Raw genomic sequence first — 24,031 nt, 5'->3', positions numbered from 1 at the left:
CACTGTGCTGTCCTAACATCCTCTGTTTCCCGTCTGTTGTGAGAAGCAGCTGGTTCAGTTATCACTGATTTTTGTAAAAGGCTTGGACCCAAGCCTGATGGGATCAAATTGTTTGGAAAAGGTTCCCCTTGATTGGCTCAACATTTTTTGATTAGGAAATGGCTGCCTAAATGAAGTCTGAATAAAACACCTGGAAACTTTTCAGGAATGTCCAGGAGCTATTAAAGGAGTAAAGGCCATCTTTCATGTTCACCAGTAAAGAATTCCAAAATTCTGCAAAACCCACCCAGTGCAATTTTTGTTATAGGTAAAAGTAGAGGCTGAAATCAGAAGGCTGGAAAATAAAGTAATCATCAAACCAGACCAGTTTGCGGACTGGTCATACCAGCACCGATCATACCGATTGTGAAGCCAGAGTGATCGGTTCACCTTTCTGGGGATTTTAGTAAATGGTAAATTGCTTGTCACAGCAAGGTAATACCCAATCTCTCGCATAGAGGATTTGTATGAAAAGCTGGCAGAGGGGGCCTGTCCTTCATGGAGCTGGACACGAGCTATGTGTGCTTGTAACTGCGGTTAGATGAAGATTCTGAGAAAAGCAGTTATTGTTAATATCCCCAAAGGTTTGCACCAATATATGAGACTGCTATTTGAGGTATCATCAGCCAATGCAATTTGGTGGTGGACAATGGAGAACATTTTATGAGGTCTACCTCAGATCATCATTTATCTAGTTATGTGCTAATAACAGGAAAGACCAGTAAGGAGGACTTAGAGAACCTGGACATAATCGCTAGATGTTTCTCTCAAGCAGGCATATGCCTTAGTTGGGAAAAATGTGTATTCCAGGCACCCCAAGTGACCAATATAGGCGAGAGAGTCAATAAGACCAAGTTCCAATGGTACTCATTGGAAGTGAGGGTGATCCAATATGACCCAGCTCCCACGTATGTACCGGAGTCTTTCCTTGGGCTGGTGAATTACTATAGCAAGTTCATACATAACCTGGCCTCCATTCTGGCATCTTTGCATCACCTTTTTAAAAAAGATCAGCCTTCGAAATGGTCAGGTTACTAAGCCATAGCTTTCTGGGAAGTGAACAAACAGCTATCATCCTCTCAGGTGTTGGCACATTATGATCCCAAGTGAGATCTGGTATTGACGTGCAATGCCTCCCTATATGGCATCAGGGTAGTATTAGCTCATTGGTGGCCCAATGGAGAAGAACGCTCAATAGCAAATGCATTCAGGACTTTGACTAATGCAGAGCTTAAATATGCCCAGATAGAGAAGGAAGGTTTGGGTGTCATAGTTGGTGTCAGGACGTTCCACCATACCTTCACCGATGTAACTTTGTAATAATAATGGACCACAAACCCCTGCTAGGTCTACATAAAGAGGACAAAGCAGTGCTGTCTGGAGCTTCAGGCTGAACTCAGCACTGGGCTGTAATACTAAGTGAGGATAATTACAAGTTGGAACACCATTCAGGAGCAATAGGCCAGCTACTGTGCTTTACATGTCACCCGTATCAGAGGCACAGTTGGAGGAACCTGACCTGGTGCTAAAATGCCCAGGAGTAATAATAAACAAAAGAACTGGCCTATGTCCTCAGACTCAGAGGGGAAGGGATATAGTGATTTTTAATGGGATCAGCCAGGTGGATCTCATAGAATATGAGTTCCTTGTATGGGTCTGTTAATCTGGTCCAATCAGGGAGTCTTTGAACACCGTATGAGCTGCGTGTCCTGGAGCAGCACGAGGTACAAGCCGGGACAGCCTGGAACATCGCATGGGGAGTCCCAAATCCTGGAGTGGTGTGATGGAGGTGAATCCCAGTAAAGCATGACCTTATTGGTACTGAGTGCCAGTGAGGAGCGGACTGGATGCTGGTGTGATGGGGGACAGTTGTTGGACTTGGGTCTGGCACCACATGCTGAGCTGCTACTGTTTTGTACTCTTACTTGCGTAAATCCTTATCTTTTAATCCTCTTTTGTAAACAACGTTATATTTTTTACTCTGTAAGCTTTGTACCTACGTACTTGTACCTAAGATGGCACCATTAAAAGACAGCCATTGTAAAAACATTTCATTGTCATCCTGCACTTCTGTACTGGAGTACAAGTGACATTTAAGGGAGATTCTATGTTCAGTGTCAGGCACCATAGTGTTGCAATCACAATTATTTTCAAGGGTCGGGAGCATTTGCATCAGACATGTTAACTGGAATATTAGTCTTAAATGCCTCAACTAAAAAAGACAAATACTAAACCTTACATCAAACAAAAATCAAGTGTTAAACTGTTGTCAAAGTTTCTATCATTTTTTCTGTCTCTCTCTTTTTAAAAATTTTAACCTGAACGATTAAAAATTTAACGTCATTCAGGGAAGCATCACACTGACATTCACTTGAATAGAAATTGTCAATGCATTAAACAATTTTAATATAATTTTAGAAGTCCACTGCGGAGATTATTGAGCTATATGACAATGCCTACTATCGTGAATACCTTGCCAAGTTCACATTCACCTAAGGGTATATGAAGGCAACTTTCTGCTGTGGAGCTGCATTCCAGTTTGTTCAGGTCTTCAACAAAAAGTAGAAAATTTAGGAAGATCATGAATTTGCTGAATACTGCATCAATTTAAGAGTATAATTTCCCCAGTGAGTGTTCAATGTAGCCATATCTGACCCAAGTATATGGTGGAGGGTTGATCATTCAAAGAAACCTGACCAAATGTCCAAGTTGTATGCATTCTGAAAAATTTATTTTGCAGTTTGAAAAATAAAAGTGGTGCCATTCTGTGAAGGTTTCATTCATACTGCATCCTACAATTTTTTTGAAATAAAGATTCATCATATTGACTCCTTGGACCTTCCAATGACTAGCTGACTGTGAAACATGATGCTTCCTCCTTTTTGCCTCTGCTTTTCACTTCTTTTATTTGCAAAATTTTAAACCTCAAGCTTGATGCCACTATTTCTTGTCTTCTGATCCGGCCTTCTATTTTGTCAAACTTGGTGCTCATCTGCATTGTAGCACAGCCCTTCACTGGAGTTTCTTGATTAAAAAAATGCTGAAAATCTGCTAAGCAAATACAAAGTTATGCCATGGCTGTCGTGAATAGCTAATGATTTACTCTATTTTGCCTGATTAGGTGGACCTGACTTCATACAATTGTGTTAAATAGCAATCCTTTCCAAGTAAGAACTGGTGGAGAAGTGAAAGATACTCAGGGTTATCGACTTCACACAAAAAAAAATGTCATGATATGTGCCTTTGAGTAAAATCCTAAAAATTCAGATAAAATTGTTAAAAGCCTCTCTGTAGTTCTGACCGCATCATCCTTTTCGGGAGCACTTCTCTTTCTTCCTTCTGAAGACACTGGTTCAGATGAGGGTAATGTGTTATGAAAGAATGCAATTCTCCAGTACTGTGCAATAGGAAGTTATTTTTGAATTCATATCGCATTAAACATCTAATAAATATTTTAGAACCCTTAATATATTAGCCTGATTTATTGCTTCCCTGATGTCACCTGTAATCAAAGATTATTGGACAGTGATTAGGAAATGGAATAATTATGGTTCTTTCCTACCCTGTACTTAGGGCCACTAATTCTGACTGCAGCAGCCTTAGCATTTGCTCGGTTTTGAAAGCTAACTCAAATTGCTTAGAAACTGGGCCATCTTTTACATTAAGTAGATGGTTAGCAACCCCATTCGTAAGAGAATGGAAGACACCAAAGATACGATATATCGCATGTATAATGACAAAGCAGTTGAACCCAACTTCGAAAAACAATCTCCCACACAAGAAAAACAGACAACAAGTGAAATAGAAAAATACTGAGAGCACAGGTATTCACGTTTTCCAGATCAAGTTCAATGCAATGGTTACAGTGAACAAGAAAAATGACACTTACTGCCATAGGGTGAGCTGACAGGAGAGCTGTTTAGGAATCCAGGAGAACTGGGTACTCCAAGGTTTGACATTGGCACATTGCTATATCCATTGATATTGCCACCCACTGTGTTGTAGTTTGACTGTTGCGGTGAGTGGGTGGGTGCATATCCACGTGGAGAGATGCTGCTGCTGTTGTGGATATATCCTGCCCATAGAAACAGGGAAGAAGTAAGGTCAGGGAGCCACACACTGATCCCCGAAGTAGCTTTTAAGTCACTGCCAAAATTAACCATCTGGTCTCGCAAACAAGACACATGTCCATGATTGCAGAGATCCTCTAATGCATTGTAGCATTATATCTATTCAGAGTGTTAACAGACTGGTTAGTTCTTCAGTTGTCTGCTTGTCAGTTGATGACATGTTAGAAAAAACATTGACCCTCAAGGACTGATTTGTCTCATGTTCTTAAGTCAGTATTTGTGACCATACTGCCAAAAAAGGGTCTAAGTTATCTGAATTCCTCATTCTCTTTTGTTGGGACACTGCACTAGATTCCTCTGCTCCTTAGGTGTCATTCCTGCGAGGACATGGCTCCTCTCCTCGGTATAGGTTGTTTAGACCGTCATCAAAATTGGTTGTAATGTGATCCAAAAATAAATAATCTGCTGTGTTCACTGCTTATCCCCTGAAGTATGGGAAGAGGGCAGCGCTTGTTGTGTGGAGCCAAGTATGAGACAATAGCTTCAGGATGGGACAGAAGATAACAGGGGAAGAATGGAATAATCTGAAATTTGTATGATAGAGATTTGAGAATTTGTGCTGTGTCGAGACAAACTGAGGAAAATTTAAAGAACTATGGCTGCTGAAATGCCATTGTGAAATGCCAAGTGAAGTGAGAATGAATGGGATCTGACTACATGTGATAAATGGAATCATTAGGAGAAAAGTGAATTCTCTTTTATTCCAAATCAATGAGGTTTTCATCCTGCTTGCCATTCTGCTACTTGGGCATGCCTCCCTTTCACACAAGTCACTGAAGATCACAGAGTGACGGTAGTACAATCAAACAAAAGAAGAGTGAGACTGTTTTTGGTGGGAGAATATTGCACTTGGAGGCACAGACCTATCAGCAGTGAATTTAGGCAACACCTCAACACACATAGAATGTCAGAAAATGATCTTCTGCATCTGGCATTTAACACTAGACCAGCTATTACTTCTAAATCTGTCTGAAGATACGAAGGGATATGAGGCCTAGTTGGTTGTTTGGATTTTGGTCACAGATCAGCCATGATCCTATTGAATGACGGAACAGATTGCAGGTGTTAAATTCTTGTTCCCGTGAATTTTCTTTCCTTTCTCTTTCCCCAGCTTCAATTGCAGTCAAGCTACATTCCAACAAGTCTTTCCCTCATATATAAATTTTGAAGTTATCTACGGATGATTATGATTATTTTCCCTATCCAAAATTCAGTAGCGAGTGAAACAGTGAAAGAATTTTGGCTGTTCACTTATGTATTCTAGAAATGTTAAAGCTTTCTAGAGCTTCCCTGTGCCTGTGCATCCGAGATATAAACCAACACATGAGCTTTCCGTCTAAGGCTCATCTATTCACTGCAGCCACTGGGAAACTTGAACAAAGCCATAATATCTCTGGACTTTCATTCACTCGATATGATGTGACAATTCTTGATCTACCAAAGTATTTCCATCCCCACATTGGATCTACAGTGACTCTTTGAAGTTTGGATCATTGTCATTAATATCTGCACTCCAGTGTTAACTTGGTAGAACATAGAACATAGAACAGTACAGCACAGAACAGGCCCTTCAGCCCACAATGTTGTGCCGACCATTGATCCTCATGTATGCACCCTCAAATTTCTGTGACCATATACATGTCCAGCAGTCTCTTAAATGACCCCAATGACCTTGCTTCCACAACTGCTGCTGGCAACGCATTCCATGCTCTCACAACTCTCTGCGTAAAGAACCTGCCTCTGACATCCCCTCTATACTTTCCACCAACCAGCTTAAAACTATGACCCCTCGTGCTAGCCATTTCTGCCCTGGGAAATAGTCTCTGGCTATCAACTCTATCTATGCCTCTCATTATCTTGTATACCTCAATTAGGTCCCCTCTCCTCCTCCTTTTCTCCAATGAAAAGAGACCGAGCTCAGTCAACCTCTCTTCATAAGATAAGCCCTCCAGTCCAGGCAGCATCCTGGTAAACCTCCTCTGAACCCTCTCCAAAGCATCCACATCTTTCCTATAATAGGGCGCCCAGAACTGGACGCAGTATTCCAAGTGCGGTCTAACCAAAGTTTTATAGAGCTGCAACAAGATCTCACGACTCTTAAACTCAATCCCCCTGTTAATGAAAGCCAAAACACCATATGCTTTCTTAACAACCCTGTCCACTTGGGTGGCCATTTTAAGGGATCTATGTATCTGCACACCAAGATCCCTCTGTTCCTCCACGCTGCCAAGAATCCTATCCTTAATCCTGTACTCAGCTTTCAAATTCGACCTTCCAAAATGCATCACCTCGCATTTATCCAGGTTGAACTCCATCTGCCACCTCTCAGCCCATCTCTGCATCCTGTCAATGTCCCGCTGCAGCCTACAACAGCCCTCTACACTGTCAACGACACCTCCGACCTTTGTGTCGTCTGCAAACTTGCTGACCCATCCTTCAATCCCCTCGTCCAAGTCATTAATAAAAATTACAAACAGTAGAGGCCCAAGGACAGAGCCCTGTGGAACTCCACTCACCACTGACTTCCAGGCAGAATATTTTCCTTCTACTACCACTCGCTGTCTTCTGTTGGCCAGCCAATTCTGTATCCAAGCAGCTAAGTTCCCTTGTATCCCATTCCTCCTGACCTTCTGAATGAGCCTACCTCGGGGAACCTTATCAAATGCCTTACTGAAGTTCATATACACCACATCCACAGCTCGACCCTCATCAACTTTTCTAGTCACATCCTCAAAAAACTCGATAAGGTTTGTAAGGCATGACCTACCCCTCACAAAGCCGTGTTGACTGTATTTGATCAAGCCATGCTCTTCCAGATGGTCATAAATCTTATCCCTCAGAATCCTTTCTAACACCTTGCAGATGACAGACGTGAGACTTACCGGTCTATAATTGCCGGGGATTTCCCTATTTCCTTTCTTGAAGAGAGGAATTACATTTGCCTCTCTCCAGTCCTCAGGTACGACTCCAGTGGAGAGCGAGGATGCAAAGATCTTCGCAAGTGGCGAAGCAATTGCATTTCTCGCTTCCCAAAGCAGCCGAGGACAAATCTGATCCGGGCCTGGCGACTTGTCAATCTTAATGTTTGACAAAATTTTCAGCACATCAGCTTCGTCTATCTCTATCCATTCCAGCATGCACACCTGCTCTTCAAAGGTTTCATTCACTACAAAGTTCGTTTCTTTCGTAAAGACAGAAGCAAAAAACTCATTTAGGGCTTCCCCTACCTCCTCAGGCTCCACACACAAGTTCCCTATGCTATCCCTGATCGGCCCTACTCTTTCTTTGACCATTCTCTTATTCCTCACATAAGTGTAAAATGCCTTTGTGTTTTCCCGGATTCCTTCTGCCAAGCCTTTCTCGTGCCCCCTCCTGGCTCTCCTCAGACCATTTTTGAGCTCCTTCCTTGCCTGCATGTAATCCTCTCTAGCTGAACTTGACCCTAGCTTCCTCCACCTTATGTAAGCTACCTTCTTCCTTTTCACTAGAAGCTCCACCGCTCTCGTCATCCAAGGTTCCCTAATCTTACCCCTTCTTGCCTGTCTCAGAGGGACATATTTACTCATCACTCCCACCAACTGTTCCTTAAACCGTCTCCACATGTCGATAGTTCCCTTACCATGGAACAACTGCTCCCAGTCCATGCTTCCTAACTCATGTCTAATCGCATCATAGTTTCCTCTTCCCCAATTAAATATCCTCCCATTCTGCCTAATCCTCTCCTTCTCCATAGCTATGTAGAATGTGAGGCAGTTATGGTCACTATCACCAAAATGCTCTCCCACCACAAGATCTGATACCTGCCCCGGCTCGTTTCCGAGCACCAAGTCTAGAATGGCCTCTCCCCTCGTCGGCCTGTCAACGTACTGCGTTAGGAAACCCTCCTGAACACACCTTACAAAAACAGCTCCATTCAAATCTTCTGCTCGAAGGAGGTTCCAATCAATATTAGGAAAGTTAAAGTCACCCATTACAACAACCCTACTGCGTGTACACTTTTCCAAAATCTGTCGACCTATGCTTTCTTCAATCTCCCTGCTGCTATTGGGGGGCCTGTAGTAAACCCCTAACGAGGTGACAACTCCCTTGCTGTTCCTAATTACTACCCAAATGGTAATATGGCACAGAGTCAGTCTTTTCCATTAGAGCATCCAAATTATTCAACCAGCTTTGTCGCAAAGTTATTTTGCAGTCCTGATTCCAAAATCATACTCTTGATCATGCCAGGGACACTGCAGGCCAATATAAGGAACTGAATTAGATCTGAACATAAGCTTGTACATTAAATTGGTGAGATTTTAATGCTAAAATAAATCTCCTTTGACATGCTGAATGCTGAAATAATACCGAATGATTTATGAAGTAGATTGCAATATGTAGAGAGAGAAGAACTTGGCAGAGGCCATTTATATCATTTCTAGTCAATCCAGGTTAGAATGTTTTGAAACAGCCAGGCGTTTTCCATTTACATCTGCTTGAAGGGGCTGTCAAATCTAGAATGTAATCAGTATGTATTTAACCACAAGGACTTGGGGAAAAAAACAAGACAAAACTGACGTGAAGCCATCAACATCAACAGTAATTCTCTCTTCATTTCTATCTGATCTGCCATTGCTTGGTACCAACAGTGCATTGCCACTGGGCTTTGAGTAAACAAATAGAATGACTGACAGGTCTGCAGATTCTTTTTCTAGCTTGTCTGCTGGAATAATAAGAACAAAAACTAAGCTACAAAGGAGTGGGTGAGGGCCTACACTACTCTTTTTCCCTAAGTACCCACAGTTAACAGGCTACTGGAGAAGAATCTGTTGGCTTGTGTGTGTTAAACACATTTCTTGTACAACACTACCATTGTTCAATGACTGAACAATGTCTTGTGCCCACTCCCAGCACATGCAATGAAATAATATAATATGATTTTTCAAAGCTACAGTTGGAGACCTTGCCAATGAAGTATTCAATAGTGACACTAAAGATAGCTTTTACACTTTCTTAGATAGTAGAAACTGCAGATGCTGGAGAATCTGAAATAATAAGGTGTAGAGCTGGATGAACACAGCAGGCCAAACAGCATTAGAGGAGCAGAAAAGCTGACATTTAGGCCTAGATCCTTCTTCAGAAATTCTGAAGAGTTCTTCATGTCTGAAGAAGGGTCTACGTCCGAAAAATCAAGAATTGTCACATCATATTGAGTGAATGGTGCCCTCTTGAAAGTCCAGAGATATTATGGCTTTGTTCAAGTTTCCCAGTGGCTGCAGTGAATAGATGAGCCTTAGAAGGAAAGCTCATATGTTGGTTTATATCTCGGAGGCACAGGCACAGGGAAGCTCTAGAAAGCTTCAACATTTCTACAATACATAAGGGAAGATCCAAAATTCTTTCCAAAATTCTAGCCTTCCTGCTCCTCTGATGCTGCTTGGCCTGCTGTGTTCATCCAGCTCTAAACCTTGTTACCTCTGTTTACATTTTCTTTATTGCTTCTCAGACTGACTCTGACCAAAGAATATGTGTCAGATAAAGTCACCAAAATGGTCTATAGTAAGAAAAAAGCAAAGATTACATTGATAACAAGGTGTAGAGCTGGATAGACAGCTTGACACCTTGTTATCTCAGACTCCAGCATCAGCAGTTCCTACTGTCGCGAAGGTTACATTTATATTTTGTAAAACAAAACAGTACCAGAAACCGGAGCCATACTACATTTCTGAGTCATGAGTAAACAATATCAGAACTTTTCTTTCATGGATATGGATCTCATTGTCCAGGCCAGTATTTGTTGCCGATATCAAACTACCCCGCAAATTAAGAGGCTTGTTAGGTTATCTCAGAGGCAATTACGAGTCAACTACATTGCTATGGGTCTGGAGTCATATGGAGCCCACACCAGGAAAAGACTTTACTGAACCTGGTAGTCTACTTTTTACTGCAATCGATGAAAGTTTCAGAGTAATTATGACTGAGTCAAACTTTGATTCCATATTTAGTAAGTTAATTCAAACTCCATCACCTGAAATGATGGGATTTGAACCTCTATGATCCATTTTATCAAGAATTCTGTTCTGATCCTCTGTATTACGAGCTTACTGTCATTACCATTATCCATCGCTTTATATGCAGATGAATGTGTCTCCTTTAACTTGAATGCCCTGTCAAGACCCCAAAATCCTTTGATAATCTTAAAGTAACATATCAATCAGCCTTGAAAATGATCAATATTTGAGCATTGCTAACTCTCTGGGAGTTAGAATTTCAAAGATTCACAATCTTACAGGTGAAGAAATTTCTCCTTCACTCAGTCACAAACAGCCCTTGCCTGGAGACTTGCTAGATTTAGACTCTGCCTCAATAGGAACCAGTCTATCAGCAGATGATGTTAAGATGCTATCCAAATAACCAAAACGAGGTAGCTTTATTTTCAGAGATAATGGGGACTGCAGATGCTGGAGATTCCAAGATAATAAAATGTGAGGCTGGATGAACACAGCAGGCCAAGCAGCATCTCAGGAGCACAAAAGCTGACGTTTCGGGCCTAGACCCTTCATCAGAGAGGGGGATGGGGGGAGGGAACTGGAATAAATAGGGAGAGAGGGGGAGGCGGACCGAAGATGGAGAGTAAAGAAGATAGGTGGAGAGGAGAGTATAGGTGGGGAGGTAGGGAGGGGATAGGTCAGTCCAGGGAAGACGGACAGGTCAAGGAGGTGGGATGAGGTTAGTAGGTAGCGGGGGGTGCGGCTTGGGGTGGGAGGAAGGGATGGGTGAGAGGAAGAACCGGTTAGGGAGGCAGAGACAGGTTGGACTGGTTTTGGGATGCAGTGGGTGGGGGGGAAGAGCTGGGCTGGTTGTGTGGTGCAGTGGGGGGAGGGGACGGACTGGGCTGATTGAGGGATGCAGTAGGGGAAGGGGAGATTTTGAAACTGGTGAAGTCCACATTGATACCATATGGCTGCAGGGTTCCCAGGCGGAATATGAGTTGCTGTTCCTGCAACCTTCGGGTGGCATCATTGTGGCAGTGCAGGAGGCCCATGATGGACATGTCATCAAGAGAATGGGAGGGGGAGTGGAAATGGTTTGCGACTGGGAGGTGCAGTTGTTTTTTGCGAACTGAGCGGAGGTGTTCTGCAAAGCGGTCCCCAAGCCTCCGCTTGGTTTCCCCAATGTAGAGGAAGCCGCACCGGGTACAGTGGATGCAGTATACCACATTGGTAGATGTGCAGGTGAACCTCTGCTTGATGTGGAATGTCATCTTGGGGCCTGGGATGGGGGTGAGGGAGGAGGTGTGGGGACAAGTGTAGCATTTCCTGCGGTTGCAGGGGAAGGTGCCGGGTGTGGTGGGGTTGGAGGGCAGTGTGGAGCGAACAAGGGAGTCGCGGAGAGAGTGGTCTCTCCGGAAAGCAGACAAGGGTGGGGATGGAAAAATGTCTTGGGTGGTGGGGTCGGATTGTAAATGGCGGAAGTGTCGGAGGATAATGCGTTGTATCCGGAGGTTGGTAGGGTGGTGTGTGAGAACGAGGGGGATCCTCTTGGAGCGGTTGTGGCGGGGGCGGGGTGTGAGGGATGTGTCGCGGGAAATGCGGGAGACGCGGTCAAGGGCGTTCTCGATCACCGTGGGGGGAAAGTTGCGGTCCTGAAAGAACTTGGACATCTGGGATGTGCGGGAGTGGAATGTCTTGTCGTGGGAGCAGATGCGGCGGAGGCGGAGGAATTGGGAATAGGGGATGGAATTTTTGCAGGAGGGTGGGTGGGAGGAGGTGTATTCTAGGTAGCTGTGGGAGTCGGTGGGCTTGAAGTGGACATCAGTTACAAGCTGGTTGCCTGAGATGGAGACTGAGAGGTCCAGGAAGGTGAGGGATGTGCTGGAGATGGCCCAGGTGAACTGAAGGTTGGGGTGGAAGGTGTTGGTGAAGTGGATGAACTGTTCGAGCTCCTCTGGGGAGCAAGAGGCGGCGCCGATACAGTCATCAATGTACCGGAGGAAGAGGTGGGGTTTGGGGCCTGTGTAGGTGCGGAAGAGGGACTGTTCCACGTAACCTGCAAAGAGGCAGGCATAGCTGGGGCCCATGCGGGTGCCCATGGCCACCCCCTTAGTCTGTAGGAAGTGGGAGGAGTCAAAAGAGAAGTTGTTGAGTGTGAGGACGAGTTCAGCTAGGCGGATGAGAGTGTCGGTGGAGGGGGACTGGTCGGGCCTGCGGGACAGGAAGAAGCGGAGGGCCTTGAGGCCATCTCCATGCGGAATGCAGGTGTACAGGGACTGGACGTCCATGGTGAATATGAGGTGTTGGGGGCCAGGGAATTGGAAGTCCTGGAGGAGGTGGAGGGCGTGGGTGGTGTCACGGACGTAGGTGGGGAGTTCCTGGATTTTTCAGTTACTTTTCTTACTTGGTTTGTTTCATGCATGCATAAATCCAATGTTAGAATGTCAACAATGCGAATATCTGGAACTTCATATATAAGCAGGTTACATGAAAGTTAAAGTATGCTTTCTGGGTAACTCATGAAGCTTTATGCAGTGAAAAAGACTATAAAGACGAAAAGCTTACATTCCTGTGCTTGAGAGTGTTTTGTGAGATTAAGTGCGGTCATCTCACTCTCTTTCATGAGACATTATACCACTGAAGAATGGCTTCAGTGTTCTCCTGGCTGTGAATTCTCTGCAGACCTGAAATGCTCACTTTATTAAGATTCTCAGCACAACAAAGGTGACAAAAGGAAGAAGGGATCCAGTGGGATCAAATTATTCAACTATTTTGCAAGATTATCATGAAATTTATTGAGGATGACTCCATGGGAGACTATCAGCATTAAGCACCCTTCTGCAGTACACTGAGGTTCATGTAAATTGTGATAATGTAACTTATCACATGACTCTGACATCAGTCAGAGGTAAGACACCAGACTAAAACGAGCATGTGAAGAGACACTACACTGGAAAACTGTGTTTCATTACCTTGTCTGCACAGATGTAAATAAATGAGTGTTACAGGGTACAAGGAGTTGAAGAACCTTCCTTAGTGAGAACAAGCAGGCAGCCTCAGGGATAGTGCATATGCAGACATCAACAACCTGATATAATACAGACCAATATCTCAATGTGCAGGTTGCAGAATTGGCTTAAAGTATAACATAAAGCATCTTCCACACCATTAATTTGATAAAAGCGAAGCTCGTATCAGTTAGAGACAATACTCAGTTTTTGCTCCTGAGCAGAGGAGAATGAAAATAAGTTGTGAATGCCTGACCTGTACTCAAATGTTTGCAGCTTACCTTGGCTGTTGCCCTGTGTGGACTCTGAGATGCTCACTCCCAGTTGACTACCATAGGAGTTCATTCTCATCATGCTGCTGTGGCTGGGAGTATTAGAAAGTGTTGGAAGCTGGCTGGGAGTCCTAGGCACACTGTAGAGAGCTTCTGCAATATCGGCTGCTCGCTTCAGAATTATTTCCTATAAAACATAAGAAATCTTAAGAAATGGAAAAGCCTGAAACATGACACTTTATCATACTTTAATTCTTTGCTTCCTGACCTGAACATTGCAGACTTTTTAGTTACATCCTCAGTATCCTTTTGTCCTACAGACATGAGGATCTTAAAATCCAAGCATTACATTTTCTCATTTCCTGCTATTGTGCCTGCATTATGAATCTTAGCTCCTCATCTCAACTGTTAATTAATGGTGTTGTCAATTTATGACATTTTGGAGCCTTACCTATTGATCTTCTGTTCATGCCCCTTTGCCTCCTTCCTCAGAAAGGCACATAATTGTTTTTGAGCCGGGTATACTTCCACCTTAGTAGATTTCCATAGTTGGAAACCTCAGGTTGAATTTTCAGCATCTGCATCCTGAAGATGTCAATTCATGTGGGAGTAGAATTCAAGCAACTTTGCCTATTACCTGTACCTCACCCAGAGTTCATTTTTCACCTGTCAGCATCAACTGTGAATGTTTACAGTCTTCTCAAATGTAAAGAGTACTCTCGACAATTTATACAAATGCAGTTTGACTTGCGAACGGACATTGGCTCCTGAACTTTATACCCAGGCTTAATTTCTCTTCAATTTTCCAAAGACACTGAAAGTAATTGTCGCCCTTATTCTAAGACTGAAACCCAGCCCTGCCAGCCATACCAATGAACTTAGTACATTTTGTGATTGAGCTTGGGGCCTCCTTGGTCAGAATGGCTCAGGACCAATCATACACAATTGATCACTTTAGAAAAGTCAGGATTTGTTTCTCTTCCAGTTCATGTGTTTCTGAATTAAAATGAGAGTTACACATTGAAATTTGTTTGCAAGTCTCACCAATCAGGCTGTGAAGATGTATAACTCAGATTTTGCAGGCATCAGTCCCAAGACTGTCATGCAGTAGTCATCAGACTTTTATGATCTTCTTGAACTTCCCTTGAGGGTCCCCATTCAGAACTAACGAAGGAGACAAGAGCAGTGTTTCTTTCCCACCCATTTTGAACTTTAAGAACATATGGAATTTATAAATGTAATGCAGAAATTGATAACATTTCTCCTGCTTTCAGGCCAGGGAACTCCAGTCTTCCTGGACTAACTCATTTAAGTTTTCAGCTCACATACCCTGGAAATGTAGAATAATATTAAAATCCTGAATCAATTTCAACATCAGAAATGAATCTCTTACTTGAATATAATCAAAGGCTACTGAATTGAACAATCCAAACACAGTCTTAAATTGAAACTGTTAACAGAAATTGCCTGCATCTATCTTCTTTCTTTCTTCCCTTCCAACTTTTAAATATTACTTTTGAACTCATTCAACTTCTTCCAATGTTTTTCTTTCTGAAACTTTAAAATCTTCAACTTGTTTTCAGTATTTCACTTCCCCAACTTTTGAAATATAAGAACTTAAGGAAATTGTGTTTAAATTAGATTGCAATTTGAAGAGTAGCTCCAACCATGAGTTATTTAGCTGGGAACTGCGCTGAAATCATGCCTGTGTCCATCTTTGTCAGATATACTGGCAAAATGCAGGAAAGAAAGACAGGCAAATAAGCTTGTTGCTGACAAAAGAAGCAACCAGGCTAAATGAGCAACAAATCTTCACTCCACTTTGAACAGCGGATACTTTGAACTGAACTTCAGTGTGTTTAATTATTCCTGTACCGGTCCTTCAGTCCTCCAAAAAAACAGTTTGGCAATGAATTCACTTTCAAACACATTTGCACTGTTTGTGGTTCACAGTAAAATTCCTTTTGTCAGTTTCAAGTTTCTCTGTAGAATTCCTAATGGATTATTGAGGAAATACAGAGCATGACAATACAAAGCTGATAATTTCTAGGATTATAAATTGACTTGTTGAATTATAAAGATTTATTAAAGACTAGATGAAATCTTGTTGAGGCTGCAAAGGCTCGTTAGCCAGCTGGTTAAGCAGCGCGAGACTTTCAATGCCTCCTCCACGGAAAGCCTACCAAAACTAATGTCTATCAAACTGGAGTTAAAACCCATGGACAGAGGTCTGCCCTTGGAGTACTGTCAGCCAATCAGAAGCCGGGTGGCTGTTCCCTCAGCAACATCACAGAAGAGTCCACAGCTACTCTGTATCTTCCCGTCTTCTCACCCTGAGATTACAGAGGACTAAGGAGTCAGATTTGTGATGAGGAGGGTTTTGTGGTTTGGACATCATAGGGAATATGAAGTCAGGTGAATGATATGAGGGGGTTCAGAAGCAAGGACAGGGAGTAGGTTATATGCCCAGTACCTCGGTTAGGCACTGATTGATTACCTTTGATCGAGGGACCCCACACTGCCCTGCCCCACCCTACTCCAGCTGGTGACACGGGTTGAATTATTGAGCATGCTACATGTCACGAGGCAGCATGCACTTGGATTAATCCCAATGCAGTGGAATGAGGCCCTTTTGTGGCCCTAATTAGTAGAGGTGCAGAAGTATTCAGAAAAGGCCTCCTGCTTTCAGCTCAGTTTTGGTGGAGGTGAGAAAACAGCAGAGATCGTGACTGTTTTGTCTAATTTATTAAAGCGCCTCAGTGTGGGAGGTTGAGTGGTGTTCTTAAGAAGTACTGGAGAGATCCCCTCTCATTTCCATATTTGTCCTCAGGAAAGAAACTGAAGATATAATTATGTGTGGCAATGGTTTACTGGTGGTTCTGTCACTGGAGGCGGAATCCAGAACCCCCATCCAATGTTCGGGTGTCATGTGTTCAATTCTCACGACGATAAATAGTGAAATTTGAATTCAGTTTAAAAGAATTCTGGAATATGTAAAAGGTAACCTTGTAACCACAAATGATTGTCTTAAATTCACACCTCATCTCTAATGTCCTTAAAGGAAGGAAATCTGCAACCTTTAATTGTTTTGGCTTATATCTCACTGTAGACCTACTGCAACGTGATTGACTTTTAACTGCCCTCATGGAAATTAGAGATTGGTAATACGTGTTGGTTTAGCTCGCAATGTCATATCCCATGAACGAATAAAAGTTAACTGCACAATGAAGCCTCTTCTGCGAATCAATATGGTTTTTGACAGGAAAATATGTGCATCATAATGTGAACAAACTGAGGTTTTTTCTGCCAGAAGTTTTAATTTTTGTTTACCCAGCAGCATTACCCAATTCAGAAAAAAACTTGTTATGTGCCATTTCTTAAAAAAAATCAGAGAAATCAAGTTTTAAAAAACACAACAAAACGTATAAATCAAGTTGTTGATGTTGTTGCTTTATGAAATGTATTTCCAGATGCCTTCTTGGAGGCTTGATATTAGATTGGCTGCAACAATACTGATAGAAAACAAACAGAACAAAAAATGCTGCTCAGATAGGGTCTTGTTATGATTTGTGGTAACGTTAACTGGGATCTGCAGATTCTTGAAAAGCAAATGGTTTGTCAACAATTTTTTTTACCTGATATCACTTTCTGACTCAAAAACAGCTTATTGAGCTATAAATTTTAAAAGTATAATTATATTTTTTATTGGATTATATATCATATATATAGAGAAAGACTGACTGCTCTTTAGTCTGAAGGGAGTTGTCACAAACATTCTGCTGTACCTGATTATTTGGTGGTCCTCCATATAATGCCTCAACAAGATCTGCTGCTCTTTTCAGTAACATCTCCTGTGGGAAATAAACAGTCAATTACTCTGTTGTACAAACTCTGAAAGGATCACAGGTCTTAAGTTAAGACACAAAGTGTCTCAGAACTACAAGACACGTGGTAAATTGACTACTGTTACATTGTGGCAATACATCACTGAGTTGTTAGAAAAAGCATTTGACTTGCACCTTGGTTGCTGTTGCTCTCTCTGTTGACCCTGGCTTGCATTCAACACAGGAAGAGAGAAAGTTTTCCAGTCCATTCACTGCAGGCTAGAAAATAGGTTGCTTGTACTCAGGCCTTATTCTCACCTGCACAAACTGCAGGTTGCAGGGAAAAGCTGACACATACCATTGCTTGTTAACTGTCTCATGTTTGAAAGGCAGATGCAGGAAGTCAAAGAATAGCAATCTATAAACTGTGGGCTACCTTCCTGAAGGCATAAAAATAGGTCACAAGAAATGCACCAAACTGACTGCCAATAGAGCTTGCCTAACCAAAAGGGCTTTGTATCACAGATTCATAGAAGTTGCAGCATAGAAAGCTAGTTTGCTCGAATACCTGTTCTCTTGTGGTGCTAAAACAACTTACACTTGTCCCATGTTCCGTTCTTCTTTATCCTTTTAATCTGATACATTAAGTGTTTACTCAGTTTCCGTATTGAAAGTTGTGGTTGACCATGTCAGCAGTCACTTTCAGCCATACGCTCCCTACTGTACTCATTCCCTTCGCGTAAACACGCAGACATTTTCTCTGTATGACTCATATTATCACAGGGGCACATAGCCCAATGTCACTGATTTAAAAATCATTGGGAATGACTTCTCACAGAGTCATTGTCATTCAGCACAGAAACAGACCTTTCAGTTCAAACAGTCCATGCCAAACATAATCCTAAACTAAATTAGTCCCACCTGCCTGCTCCTGGTCCATATCCCTTCAAACATTTCCTGTTCATGTACCTATCCAAATGCATTTTAAATGCTGTAATAGTACCCACATTCATAATTTCCTCAGGAAGTTCATTCCATGCGTGAACCATCCTCTGTGCAAAAGAATTGCCCTTCTTGTCTTTTGTAAATCTCTTTCCTCTCACCTTAAAAATGTGCTCCCTAATCTTGAAATCCCCATCCTAGGGAAAATGCAATGATCATTAACTCCAGCTGTATCTGTCAGTATTTTATAAACTTCTATCCTCAACCTCCTATGCTTCAGTGAAAAAAGTTCTCATACATTTCCACATGCAGTTGAGACCATTTACAGTTGATACCAGCTTGTGTTCGTAGTGATTTGACCACTTCAATATTGAAGGATACCTGGGCACTTCATTCATAGCAATCTGGTTGGAGTTGTCTAACTTGTTTTAAGAAAGGACTAGACAATAAGGCTTCTACATTGCCTGTGTATCATTCTTCCTCATTGTGAGTACCTGCTGGAGCTACTGTATCTCTCTGAGAGGAAGGGGCTCCTTTAGTGAAGTCGAGGAGCCATGCTGCCCCATTATGGGACCAATTTTCCTGCATTGAGAATAAGGGAGAAATAATGTTGGTTGAAAGAGTGAAAAAAGCCCCAACCTATTCAAACTTTCTTTACAATTCAAACCTTCCATACACAGCAACGTCCTGATAAAAGCCTCTCCACCTTAATAATATCCTTCCTGTAACTAGGTGACCAAAATTTGACACAGTATTCCAGAAGAGGCCTCACCAATGTCCTGTACAACCTCAACATGATTTCCCAACTCCTATACTCAAAGGACTTAGCAATGAAGGCAAACGTGCCAGGCGCCTTTTAACTATCCTGTATATATGTGATGCAAACTTCAAAGAATTATGTACATACGTCCCTAGGTCCCTCTGTTCTACAACACTATCCAAGGCCCACCATTAATTCTATAAGCCCCTACCCTTGTTTATTGTAGTAAAATGCAATATCTCCCATTTATCCAGATTGAACTCCGCCTGCCATTTTTCAGCCTTTTGATCATTAGATGAAGATCCCTTGCCCCCGTCCCTAGTTGCTCAGTGCCATTCCTGTTACTTTGAGTAGGTGGGGCTGAGCTGTCTCCTTGAACCACTGCAGTCCATCTCCTTAGGGAGGGAATTCCAGGATTCTGACCCAGCAACACTGAAGGAACAGCAATATATTTCTGAGTCAGGATGGTGAGGGGCTCGGAGGGGAACTTTCAGGGGGCTGGTGTTCCCGTGTATCTGCTGCCCCTTGTTTGAGATTTTGACATCTGAATGCGGCGGTTATTGGGACAAGGATGGAGATTCCTGACTGAAGACGACATCGTTAGGGTTCATGTTGAAGGTTTACAAATAAAGACCATTGGAACTGAACAGGGACACAGACATATCACGAGATGTCAACGAGAACATGGCTCACTCTTTGTTGGAAAACACTAACTCCAAATGTGTTCAATCAAACTCACTTTGGATTTAGCAAAACACTAGTGACTATTTCCAGTTCTGAAATATTCCCCAAAAATAAACAACATTTATGTTCCCAAGTAAAATCAGTCAAGCTTGAGTCCCACTGGTCAATGGATACCACTGTTTACAGCCTCTGGACTCCAAGCTTACGCTGTTTGGGCCTTCAAGCTTCAGATTCTTCTTCCTTCTTTGTCTGATGCTTGATTCTGTTTGCTTGTATAAATGTACCTAATTTCTCAAACTTATGGAAAGGACATTATCAACCTGGAGAGGGTTCAGAAGAGATTTGTAGCTTACATAAGGTGGAGGAAGCTAGGATCAAGTTCAGCTAGAGAGGATTACATGCAGGCAAGGAAGGAGCTCAAAAATGGTCTGAGGAGAGCCAGGAGGGGGCACGAGAAAGGCTTGGCAGAAGGAATCCGGGAAAACACAAAGGCATTTTACACTTACGTGAGGAATAAGAGAATGGTCAAAGAAAGAGTAGGGCCGATCAGGGATAGCATAGGGAACTTGTGTGTGGAGCCTGAGGAGGTAGGGGAAGCCCTAAATGAGTTTTTTGCTTCTGTCTTTACGAAAGAAACGAACTTTGTAGTGAATGAAACCTTTGAAGAGCAGGTGTGCATGCTGGAATGGATAGAGATAGACGAAGCTGATGTGCTGAAAATTTTGTCAAACATTAAGATTGACAAGTCGCCACGCCCGGATCAGATTTGTCCTCGGCTGCTTTGGGAAGCGAGAAATGCAATTGCTTCGCCACTTGCGAAGATCTTTGCATCCTCGCTCTCCACTGGAGTCGTACCTGAGGACTGGAGAGAGGCAAATGTAATTCCTCTCTTCAAGAAAGGAAATAGGGAAATCCCCGGCAATTATAGACCGGTAAGTCTCACGTCTGTCGTCTGCAAGGTGTTAGAAAGGATTCTGAGGGATAAGATTTATGACCATCTGGAAGAGCATGGCTTGATCAAATACAGTCAACACGGCTTTGTGAGGGGTAGGTCATGCCTTACAAACCTTATCGAGTTTTTTGAGGATGTGACTAGAAAGGTTGATGAGGGTCGAGCTGTGGATGTGGTGTATATGGACTTCAGTAAGGCATTTGATAAGGTTCCCCATGGTAGGCTCATTCAGAAGGTCAGGAGGAATGGGATACAGGGGAACTTAGCTGCTTGGATACAGAATTGGCTGGCCAACAGAAGACAGCGAGTGGTAGTAGAAGGAAAATATTCTGCCTGGAAGTCAGTGGTGAGTGGAGTTCCACAGGGCTCTGTCCTTGGGCCTCTACTGTTTGTAATTTTTATTAATGACTTGGACGAGGGGATTGAAGGATGGGTCAGCAAGTTTGCAGATGACACAAAGGTCGGAGGTGTCGTTGACAGTGTAGAGGGCTGTTGTAGGCTGCAGCGGGACATTGACAGGATGCAGAGATGGGCTGAGAGGTGGCAGATGGAGTTCAACCTGGATAAATGCGAGGTGATGCATTTTGGAAGGTCGAATTTGAAAGCTGAGTACAGGATTAAGGATAGGATTCTTGGCAGCGTGGAGGAACAGAGGGATCTTGGTGTGCAGATACATAGATCCCTTAAAATGGCCACCCAAGTGGACAGGGTTGTTAAGAAAGCATATGGTGTTTTGGCTTTCATTAACAGGGGGATTGAGTTTAAGAGTCGTGAGATCTTGTTGCAGCTCTATAAAACTTTGGTTAGACCGCACTTGGAATACTGCGTCCAGTTCTGGGCGCCCTATTATAGGAAAGATGTGGATGCTTTGGAGAGGGTTCAGAGGAGGTTTACCAGGATGCTGCCTGGACTGGAGGGCTTATCTTATGAAGAGAGGTTGACTGAGCTCGGTCTCTTTTCATTGGAGAAAAGGAGGAGGAGAGGGGACCTAATTGAGGTATACAAGATAATGAGAGGCTTAGATAGAGTTGATAGCCAGAGACTATTTCCCAGGGCAGAAATGGCTAGCACGAGGGGTCATAGTTTTAAGCTGGTTGGTGGAAAGTATAGAGGGGATGTCAGAGGCAGGTTCTTTACGCAGAGAGTTGTGAAAGCATGGAATGCGTTGCCAGCAGCAGTTGTGGAAGCAAGGTCATTGGGGTCATTTAAGAGACTGCTGGACATGTATATGGTCACAGAAATTTGAGGGTGCATACATGAGGATCAATGGTCGGCACAACATTGTGGGCTGAAGGGCCTGTTCTGTGCTGTACTGTTCTATGTTCTATGTTCTATGTTCTAAATGTTGGCATCATCTGCAAACTCACTAACCATACCTTCTATGTTTTGATCTAAATCATTTCTATAAATGACAAACTAAAGAGGATCCAGAACTGATCCCTGCAGAACACCACTGGTGACAGGCCTCCAGTCCCAAGAGCAATCACTCTGTCTCCTGCCATTATGCCAGTTATGTATCCATAGTTACTTTCTCAAACTTTCTCATTTTTTTATTTCGTGGTGTTGCCAGCTTTGTTTACCTCCAAGAATTAAACAAAAAGATGATCCATCTTAAAATTTGCATAGACTACAACCTTAGTTTTTCAGTCTCATCACGAGAGCAATGGATCAAATAACATGATTCCAAAGCAAGACTATGGGAACTCAATATGGTTGAACCCAAATAAGCTAACCTGATTCATTAATCCAAGTTCATCTCATTCACCCACTTCTGTTGTGCACCTGCATAGCAGGCCAAAGGTCAGGAATAGATTGGCTATTTCCAGGATCAATGGAAATGCTGCTGACTGTAGTTTGGTAATCCCTTTCATTCATTGTTTGATGTCCAAGAAGCAACAATAAAGGAGGAAAGGTGACCCTACAGATTGGAGTTGCCCATTGTGAAGAAAAAAAGTCTAATTTGATGGTGCAGGTCTCCCCTGTAAATATCCATTTCAAATGATGGCTGCATTATTAAAGTAATAGCCATTCACTGGCTCACATATGAAGGTAATCAGAGTCAATCTGCCTGACTTGAAATGTAAACAAAGCTTGGCGGTTTACTGTCAATCAGCATGAATGGGTTCATTCTGCATGGCCACACCATGACCAGTTAGAGTCCACTTGCCAACCAATCAGCAGCCTCCTCATGCAGTATAAATATTGCTTTTCCGATCTGGTATTCTTGTGAATTGTCCTGTTGATTGCAAGACAAAAAACTTGGACAAAATGTGTCTTTATTTTTCAGAAATAGTCAAGCTCTGTACTGTCAAATGAGTACTTCCAACTTTTATTACACTCTACCTGGAAAAAAATGAATGAGCTCATAAGGCAAAATACTGTAAATGCTGGAAATCTGAAACAAATATAAGAGAATGCTGGAGAAGTTCAGCAGATCTGGCAGCATCTGTGGAGAGAGGAACTGAGTTAATGTTTCAAGTTCAGAATGACACATCTTCGCAATTCAATGAACTGTTTGAAGAGGTCATATTGAACTCAAAACATTAACTCTGTTTCTCTGTCCACAGATGCTGCAAGACCTGCTTTGTTTCTTTTGCACTCCCAGAATAAACATTGATAACTTGTAGGTGACTCCTGATTTCTGCACTGGCTCAAAAGTGTCGAGGATGGGTTTGAAGCAGAGCTCATACTTAGCGACCCCAAAGCTGAGTAATGAGTATCAAATGCACACTCGTGCAGTGAATGCCAACTGCTGAGTTAACAGATCCTTCTCTCTACTGTGTTTTTTTAAAAAAAAGATGATGTCAATGTTGCTGTGGCAAGGCCAGCATTTATTGCCCATTTTGAATGCTTTCAGAAACTGGTGTTTGGCTGCTTTTTTCAGCAATGGAGTCTTGCTCAATCATTTCTAAATATTTTCTGTAAACCCAGTTTCTCCCATGAAAATTGAGAAGATGAAATGAGTTTTGGAAATAAATAGTTGAAAAGAAAAATGTTCATTCCAGCCAACGGTTGCATTATCTATGAACTGTCAAACACACTGTAATATATTTTTGGTGTTATATATTTGGTTTTAGATATTTTTATAAATTTTATACGTCAACTTTAGCAGCAAACATCGCTAAATGGATGCAGTGATTCATCACAATTTAATCATGCATATGTTAGAAGTTTAGTTGAAAGCCACACTGGACACCCAGGTTTTTGAGTGATGTAAGCAATTAACTATGTCAGACCAAGTGATAGATTTCTTACAGCCATGTACTAAATGATGACACACTAGAAAAATTTAAATGTTCCTTCCAAGGAAACATAAATGTCGAACATTTGTCAACACTAGCAATGTGAGCAGACTCTAGTCATTCCACATTTCTGATATCCTAAGAACAAATCTCAAGATCACTTGATTCAGAACTGTCCATAGTGCTGAAACAGACAAGTGCGAGTT

At 42.5% G+C, this 24,031-nt stretch overlaps 1 protein-coding gene across 5 annotated transcripts in view; it reads right to left on the bottom strand.

Moving 5' to 3' along the window:
* The window catches only part of LOC125448084 (transcription factor COE2), a 246,260-nt gene that overhangs the window by 21,103 nt on the left and 201,126 nt on the right, over nucleotides 1-24,031 (bottom strand). For all 5 annotated transcript variants that reach the window (XM_048523092.2, XM_059641079.1, XM_048523091.2 and 2 more), the window contains 3 exons: nucleotides 17,207-17,272; nucleotides 13,431-13,608; nucleotides 3,929-4,114 (listed from right to left, as the gene is read on the bottom strand). In XM_048523092.2, coding sequence (XP_048379049.1) covers nucleotides 3,929-4,114; nucleotides 13,431-13,608; nucleotides 17,207-17,272 — 430 coding nt within the window. The remainder of the gene's footprint in view (nucleotides 1-3,928; nucleotides 4,115-13,430; nucleotides 13,609-17,206; nucleotides 17,273-24,031) is intronic.

Source organism: Stegostoma tigrinum, chromosome 40 (assembly GCF_030684315.1).
Source record: "Stegostoma tigrinum isolate sSteTig4 chromosome 40, sSteTig4.hap1, whole genome shotgun sequence".
In the NCBI taxonomy this organism is placed as follows: domain Eukaryota; kingdom Metazoa; phylum Chordata; class Chondrichthyes; order Orectolobiformes; family Stegostomatidae; genus Stegostoma; species Stegostoma tigrinum.
This window is presented reverse-complemented; position numbering and strand designations above follow the sequence as displayed.